This window comes from Vidua chalybeata, unplaced genomic scaffold, assembly GCF_026979565.1.
Source record: "Vidua chalybeata isolate OUT-0048 unplaced genomic scaffold, bVidCha1 merged haplotype W_reject_6, whole genome shotgun sequence".
Classification (NCBI taxonomy): domain Eukaryota; kingdom Metazoa; phylum Chordata; class Aves; order Passeriformes; family Viduidae; genus Vidua; species Vidua chalybeata.
In genome coordinates, this window is record NW_026530355.1 from 860,826 (window position 1) to 868,601 (window position 7,776).

A 7,776-nucleotide genomic window follows, 5' to 3' on the forward strand; every position below is an offset into this window, starting at 1 on the left:
ACAAACCATCCTGGGGAGGTCCAGGCATTCAGCTGGGACTGTGGAGAGTTTGGTCCTTGCCAATGGGATGTGTGTCCCCAAGCGCAATCTCCTGGCCTGCAGGAGAGTCTCGCTCACCTGCCAAAGCAGAAAGCTCAGGGCTGTGCTCGGAATGGGCTTGTCTGATGCAAAGATGTCAGAGCAATGTGAGGGCAGAGCCAGCCCAGCTGTGCCCAAGGCGTGGCTGCTCTGGGCTCTGCCAGGGCTCTGCTGGAGCTCAGCACCGGGCCCCAGTCAGCCAAAGAAGAAATGGTGTGACCTGCAGCACAGAGTTGCTTGAGCATTTCAGCAACACAGCTCAAGTTTGCAGAGTGTACACCTCCAAGGGAAAACATGCCACCACCCAAAAATTAAACTTGTTCAATAGCTTCTGAAATGAAATCAATCTGGGATGACCCCAAATGCCATTTTTCAGCTTGCTCAAGCTGTAGCTCAGGCCTTTGCTGAACAATTCTCTCCCCCACCTGCCTTTTACTTCCCAACTGCTCCCTCTTTTCCCCCAGTGAGTTCCCAGCACTGTTGCCTTCCTTGATGCGCCTCACCACGAGGAAGGCCAAGCCCCTGGCTTAGGGACTCATCCTGTCACTGGCTGAGGAGCAGCAATGTCTCAGAGGTCTGGTTGGATTTTAGTGGCATTCAGAGCTGCTCTCCAGCCCTCCGCTCTCCTCACTGCTGAGCTCCCACTCCCTTTTCCTTGTCCTTTCAGCAGGGTGAGCTCTGTGAATCCCCTTGGGCCTCCCCACTCTTCCCAGCCCATGCACCCACCTCAGTTAGGCTGAAGCTGCAGCTTCTCTGTCTCCTCTGGCACACCAGTCCAGTCCCCTGTGCGGGGAGCCCCAGCCCCAGAGCGCAGCACCCAACAGTGCCGTCCGGGCTGGAGCAGCTGCCCTGCAGCCCTGGCTTGGCTCTTGGTGGCAAGGGAATGCTCCCTGTTTGCAGCTGTCCCTGCAGGATGGCCCCAGGGCAGAGCCCAGCTCCCACTGCAGCCCTGAAGCTTGGGGCAGACAGTGGTCCCAGAGCTGAGGTTCATGGGGAGCACCCGCAGCTGTGCCTGGCACTCTGTTGCCGTGTGTCACAGTGCAGGCTGCCTTGTACTGGCTGAATGGACCAGCCCCTGCTTTGACTGACAGGGGCCTCGCCCATCACATCTCTCCCAAGGCTGCAGGCATTTCACAGGCCAGAATCTGAAGGGGCGCAGAGATCAGACCAGTGAAATTATCCAGACTGGCTTTTTCAAAGGCCCTTAGAAGGAAGGGCTTGAGCACAAACGCTCTCTGTTTGCCCCATGAACATCGGGCTGAGTGGCCTCTTTGGCTCCAACCCACTTTCCTCCTCGAGCCAACGTTACCCACTGCCTCCCACATCCCCCCCGTGCCTTCCCACTGCCTTGTCCTGTCAGGGCTTTCGCAGCCCCTCATCCCTTGGTGGCCCCATCCCCTCAGGGTCTCCCTCAGCCCGGCCAACCTGCCCGGCAGCAGCGCCGCAGCCCCACAGGAGCTCCCGAGGAGCCCCATCCAGAGGCACCTCGGAGCCCTCAGCAATGCAGCCAGCAACACACGGGCAGGAGGACACAGATGGCGGTTCCTGCCTGGGACAGGGCTTGTGGCCATCTCCAGGCACCGGTCTCACAGGGATCCCTGGAACTCCGGCCCCTGCCCACTGGTTCTGTTGGCAGCACAAAGGCTTCAGCAGAACCACCAAAGGCCAAGGGGCTTCTGGCCATTTTCCCTGCAAGCCTGCACGTGCCTGGGCAGCTTGCTGAGCCCAGGCACCCTTTGCTCCCTCTTCCCCTATGCCCTGCAGAGCCTGGGCAGCAAAAGAAAGATCCTGGGAGTCTGTCTATTAGAACACATCCTATATTTATATCCTACAGAATAGCAAAAACAACGAAAGAACAATCTTGAAGAAAGGAAACACTCCTGCTGGCTCAGGTGGCCCCAGCAGACAGAGCCTCTGGGATCAGCACTCTGCACAGCTCCGGCAGCGCAGCCAGCCGAGCCCCAAGAGACGAGGCCGTGTCCTCCATGCCCTGCGGAGCTGATCATGCAGGCTGTCCAAGAGGGAATATCCAGCTCTCTCTACTGCCTGGAGGACGTACAATGTTTGAATTGCCAGGCTTCCAACGGCGACGCTGATGTCATTTGCCATGTCTTCAAGGGCTGAAAGAGAGAGCAACAGAGCCATGGTCAGATCCCGGATCTGAGGGGACCCGAGGAGACCTCCCTGCCAGGGCCATCCCAGCTGGCTCTGGCCACGGCCAGCAGGGAATAAGGGACAAATGGGATCAGCCCGAAGCTGCTGGCCACGAATCCCCCAGGTGGCCCTGAAATCTCCGTGTGCTCTGCCCACGCCGCCCCTCGTCCGCACAGGGAGCAGAGCCCTGCGCAGCCGGGGCACGGCTTGCAGCTCCCCCGCCAGCCCCCGCTGACAGCCCGCTGCCCTCACTCACCCTCACAGATGAGCTGGAGCTCTTCCTTCTTCCCCCTCAGCTGCCGCCCGGCCATCCCTGCCAACACAGAGCCTGTCACGGCCCAGCGGCACAGCTCCCTGCCAGCGGCGCTGCCAGCCCTGTGGCCACACGGCCTCCTGGCCCGGCAGGGCTCAGCCGGGCCCTTGCCGCACGCTGCCGCCCAAGGGCACGGCTGCGAGAGGGCGGCAGCAGCGCCCAGGCCAGCCGGGGCTCCACCCCGCCGGGCCCGGATGGCGCTGCCGGGGCAGCAGGCGGGGCTGGGGCCGAGCTGCGGCGGGGCGGGGAGGGAGCCCGGGCTCGCGGCTCACCCAGGAACCTGATGGCCGCCTCTCGCAGGGGCTCCTCTGGGCTCTCCAGGTAGGGCATGGCCTGGCGCAGGTGCTCGGCCGCTCTGCTGCTGTCGTCTGCCAGCTGGAGAGAGCGGCAGGAGGGAAGGCTTGGCGCGGGCTCAGCCCCTGGACCGGGCACTCCCTGCGCCCAGCCCCAGCCTCCCCTGCCCGCACCGCCGTGAGCTCGGGCCCACAGGAGCCTGGAGAAGAGCCCGCGCCGCCTCTGGCTGCAGCAGCGGGCAGCGGCACAGCTGCCAGCCCCGCACACTGAGCACCGCGCTCAGGGGGATTCTCCAGCCTGAGGCTGGCACTTCCAGACCATCCTTACCAGGCACTCGGTGAACTTCCACAGCGTCTTCTTCTTCACCACTTTTTCCAGATCCCTCCTCTTCAGGAACTGGGCCACACAAAGCAGCGTTTCCTGAGAAGCCTGGAGAGCAGCAGAGACGCGGAGATGGCCCCACAGCCCAGGGCGCAGGACCTGTGTCCCTGTGCCAAGGCCTGGAGGAGGCTGCAGCCCAGCAGGCGCCAGGGCAGGAGGCAGCTGAGCCGCCTCCCAGGGGGACAGCAGCAGCCCACGAGTCCTCACCTGTGCCACACGCCCATCCTCATCATGGCAGTGGAAGAAGAGTGGCAGCAGGCTCTGGCGCACGTGTGTCTTCAGGGCCTTTTTGTCCTTTTGCAGTGGAAGAGACAGCAATGTTTGGAAGAGCAGGATGGAGAGCAGCTGCACCTGGCTATTGTCCTGTATGAAAGGAAGAAAAAAAGACCTGAGCATTGGCTGCACGGGGCTCAGCTTGGCTCAGGCCTGGAAATCCACAGGGCACAAAGTGTCCGGGCAGCAGCCAGTGGCTGTGGCTGGAGGCAGCGAGCCTTACGTGGTCAAAGAGTGGCAGGAGCGCCTCAACCAGCCGCAGTGCAATGGAGCTGCCTATCAGCATGTCCTTGTCCCGGGAGATAAAGCTGAGGAGCGTGACTGTCATGCTAACTATCTCTCCATCTGCGTCGCACAGGAGCTCCACAAGACTTTCAGTCAGGCTCCACATTTTTTCACTCTGTGCGGAACACAAGTTTGTGAAACACCATCCTGCTGCCGCAGGGCCTAGAGGCCAAAGGGCTGTTGCGGAGAACTTGGGCAGCTGAAGCAGGAGGCAGGAGAGCTGGGAGCAGCTGCCCCAGTGCCTAAAGCCCAGCAAAGCCCAAGCGACTGCATTCCCGAGCGCAGCCTCAGCCGCTGCCCCCTTCTCACCATCGAGGGATTGTCAATGAGCTTGAGAAGGGCCCTGAGCGCCAGGCGACGCCTGTCCCTGCACTTGCTGTGCAGGTGCCTTGACAAGATTTGCAGGACTCTGTTAGCACTGCCTCCACTCAAGTTCAGGCACTCGAGGACCTGAAAGGCACAGGGCAGTGACAGGGGACCCGGCCGGCAGGAGCCCGGAACCGCACAGGGCTGGGCCCAGGCAGCAGCACAGGGCGCGGGCACCCGTCCCAGGCAGCTGCGGCTACGAGAGGGCAGAGAGCTGGGAGGCAGCTGAGCGAGGCAGCGCTGGCCATCAGGCTCACCTCCACAAGGAACGCCAGGGCGGGCAGCTCCCAGCGTGGCTCCAGTGTGCTGAGCAGCTGGAGCAGGTAGCGAGCGATCCGGGAGCACAAGGGGATGGAGACACGGGATATCTCCCTGGCAGGAGAAAAAGTAACCAAGACTTTGGGCCGGGGGACAAACCTCTCCCAGGACAGACTGACAGAGGTCTGGTCTTTCCCCAGCATCCTGCAAGGGGCCCTGGGCTATTTGGGAGGCAGCTCCTTGTGGGTACCCTCCTCTGCCAGCCTTTTCCAGTCTGCTTGGCTGTGCCTCGGTGACAAGGCCCTCTGGCCCACGACCACTGGGACTGTGTGGGGCACCCTGGGCACAGAGCAGAAATGTCAGAGGCAGCGGGGAGAAGGGGGTCTCACCTGGCCAGCAGACCCACGGCATAGTGGTGGGTGTCAGCACACAGCAGCGTGTCCCAGCCACGCTTGCGTTCCATTGCCAGCACCACATCCTCGTGCTCCATTTGGCAGAGCAGGGACTTCAGGGTCCGCACTGCAAACCTGCGTGCAGAGCAAAGCCCAGGTAACACTGGGAGCACTGGCTCCTGCCCAGGGATGTGGCAGGGACAGAGGAGTGGGATGGAGTACCTGTTGGGGCTGGTGGCAAGGCCGTATTGCTGCTGGCATCCCTTCCAGAAGGTATCGACCTCCTCTGGCATATCCAGAGTGCTGAAGAACACTTGGAAGAGCAGATGCACAAGTAGGTGGGGGAAATACACCGTCACCATCTGTGGGACACAGGGCACCTGGAGGATCTTCCACATCACCACAGTTGCCTGCAAAGGACAAAGCCCCCCGAGACAGCGCTCAGTGCCGAGGTGTCCGTGTGGCAGGGCCCGAGCACGGGAGGGAGAGGCCCGAGAGACGCAGGGGGAGCAGCGGGCCTGGTGCCCCTGAAGCTGCCCCGAGGCCAGGTTTCAGCCCAGCGCCTGAGGCAGGGAGATGCAGTGGGGCAAGGAGGATGGAGAGCTGCTGGGCAGGTGGCCTTGGGACCAGCAAAGGCCAGTTGCAGAAACTCACAGCCAGGACAAAGACACCCGTTTTGTCCCCATCAGAGGTGAACGTGCTGTGCTCTGGCCAACTCCCCAGCACATCGAGGAGCATCAGCTGCACTGGCTCGGCAGTCCTGGGCGAGCACATGATGCTCTTCCACATGGTGAAAGCAGCTCTGCGGGGTTAGAGCTCTGTCTCAGGGGGGTCTGGGACACAGCAGCGTGGCCTGGGCAGCAGCGGGGACCTGAGCTGGCTGCCGGCTCTGCCTCTGCCCACTGCCCCTCGCCAGCAGCACCCAGGCAGCCCAGGCCTGTGGGGACAGGCCCCTGAGGGGCAGCGAGGGAGCATGGCAGCAGGCTCGGGGGCTGAGGTGCCAGGGCTGGCAAAGGGAGCAGCCAGAGGGCCCTGGGGACTCTCTGTTGGTCAGACACCTGGCACAGGCTGTACAGGCTGATGGGCTGGGGAGCCCTGAGCCCTCTGGGCAGGTGGCCCCATACCTGTCACAGGATGGGGCCACACACAGGAGTGTCATTACTACATCACCAGGCTGTTCTTCGGTGAGATCCAGCAGGGCCCTGTTCAGCCTCTGCTCAGCAAACTGGTTGTGCATGAGCCACTGGTGGATGTACCTCACCATGGCGGGCACCTGGAGAAGGCACGGGGAGACTTGGAAAGCTGCCAGAGGGAGGAATGTCCCCGGCTTCCCCAGAGAAGTGCTTCCCTTCCCACCACACTGCCATGGCCTCAAAGGCTTCCAGTGACCCGCAGGTGTGGCTTGGGAGGCCAAGCAATTCCTGGGAGGATCAAACCCTGGCCACAGGCTGCTAATTTGCTTTGGATTGCAAACCCCCTCCTCTATGAGCATATCCAGCAGGGCAGCACAGGTCTTGGTTTTGAAGGTGTGTGAATATGCTCTGAGCCCTGTGCCCATTATGCTGGTCTCTTCCTCCTGAATCCTCTTGATGAATTTGCAAAGCAGGTGTAGGAGAAGGGCAGGAAGCCAGGGATGTTCCATGGAATGCTCCAAGCACAGTGCTCGGCTGAGCGGTGACAGCAGGCCCAGCCCAGGTGGGGATGGCTGCAGGTACCTCCACTGTTCTGCGGAAGAGGCCACGGGCGGGGTCCTGCTCTTGTGTGCGGTCCACGGCTGCATCTGGCAAAGAGCGAGCGCAGCCAGAGCTGAGGGGCTGCGGGAGAGGCCGGAGAACACAGCCCAGCCCTGAGCTCCCCAGGCAGGGACAGCCCCGGGATGCCCCAGGGGATGGAGCACGGCCGCTGCGGGGTGTCTGCCCGGCCCCTCTTCTGTCCTGTCCGTGGCATGTCCTCAGGAGATGGGATGGGATGGGATGGGATGGGATGGGATGATGGGATGGATGGGATGGGATGGGATGGGATGCATGGCATGGGATGGCATGGGATGGGATGCCATGGGATGGCATGGGATGGGATGCAGTGGGATGGATGCAATGTGCCAAGCTGGCTGCAGGCACCAACCCTAAGCCCAGCTCTGCCACTCACCCTCCTGTAGAGTCTTGAACCGCAACACCTCTTTGATCTCCTCTACTGGGGCAGCTCCAGGCCTTCTTCCTCCTCCTGCACCCAGGCCAGCTTGGGCCCTCTCAGGGATCTCTGCTCCATGGCAGTGACTGGATTTGTGGCGAGTTGCAGGAGAGATGCCTCGGAAAAGCTCCGAGTCAGCGAGTCCTGCAGTCGTGCCTGGAAGGCACCTCAAGAGAGAAGCCTCAGGAAGGCTACAGGACAGCAAGTCCTGCACTCTGGTCTTGAGGGCTCCTGCCACAAGGACAGGAGACTCCTGTCAAGGATTGATTGTGGTCAGGCCTCGAGGGCACCGGTGGCAGGGATGGGAGATGCCTCCGGGGCACCAAGTCCCACGGTCTGCCCTCAAGGGCACCTGCAGAAGAGAAGCCTCAGGAAGGCCACAGGTCAGCAAGTCCTGTGGTCTGGCCTCGAGGTCAGCTGCAGGAATAACGCCTGGGAAAAGCTCGGGTCAGACACGAACGAGTGCGCTGTGGCGGGGCTCCTCACGGCACCGCTCTGTCCCGTCCTGTCCCGTCGCGTGCTCCAAGCACTCTGGCGTGCTCTTGTCACCGCCAGCTCCTATGTCACCCTGTGTCACAAAGGGCCCTTGGACACGCTGTCCTGTTCCATGACACGGTGACCACGCAGCACCGTGTCACAAAGGGCCCCTGCACACACTGCCCCCTGCCCTGGGGCCGCCCCCGCCCACCCAAAGTGGCCAGGTTGGAAGGAATTTCTCACCCCAAGTGTCTAAGACAGCCGACAGGGTCTTTAGGAATGGCTGAAACATCAGCAAATAGAAAAGGAGGAATCCCC

At 62.0% G+C, this 7,776-nt stretch overlaps 1 protein-coding gene across 1 annotated transcript in view; it reads right to left on the reverse strand.

Annotated features, from left to right (window-relative positions):
- Window positions 1-1,912: 1,912 nt before the first annotated feature.
- The window catches only part of LOC128783241 (uncharacterized), a 9,065-nt gene continuing 3,201 nt past the window's right edge, over window positions 1,913-7,776 (reverse strand). The window contains exons 2-15 of the mRNA XM_053933880.1: window positions 6,940-7,212; window positions 6,510-6,574; window positions 5,919-6,067; window positions 5,449-5,596; window positions 5,017-5,204; window positions 4,792-4,929; window positions 4,402-4,516; window positions 4,088-4,228; window positions 3,717-3,893; window positions 3,428-3,583; window positions 3,167-3,268; window positions 2,818-2,920; window positions 2,489-2,545; window positions 1,913-2,198 (exon numbers count right to left, since the gene is read on the reverse strand). Coding sequence (XP_053789855.1) covers window positions 1,999-2,198; window positions 2,489-2,545; window positions 2,818-2,920; window positions 3,167-3,268; window positions 3,428-3,583; window positions 3,717-3,893; window positions 4,088-4,228; window positions 4,402-4,516; window positions 4,792-4,929; window positions 5,017-5,204; window positions 5,449-5,596; window positions 5,919-6,067; window positions 6,510-6,574; window positions 6,940-7,212 — 2,012 coding nt within the window. The 3' untranslated portion in view covers window positions 1,913-1,998. The remainder of the gene's footprint in view (window positions 2,199-2,488; window positions 2,546-2,817; window positions 2,921-3,166; window positions 3,269-3,427; window positions 3,584-3,716; window positions 3,894-4,087; window positions 4,229-4,401; window positions 4,517-4,791; window positions 4,930-5,016; window positions 5,205-5,448; window positions 5,597-5,918; window positions 6,068-6,509; window positions 6,575-6,939; window positions 7,213-7,776) is intronic.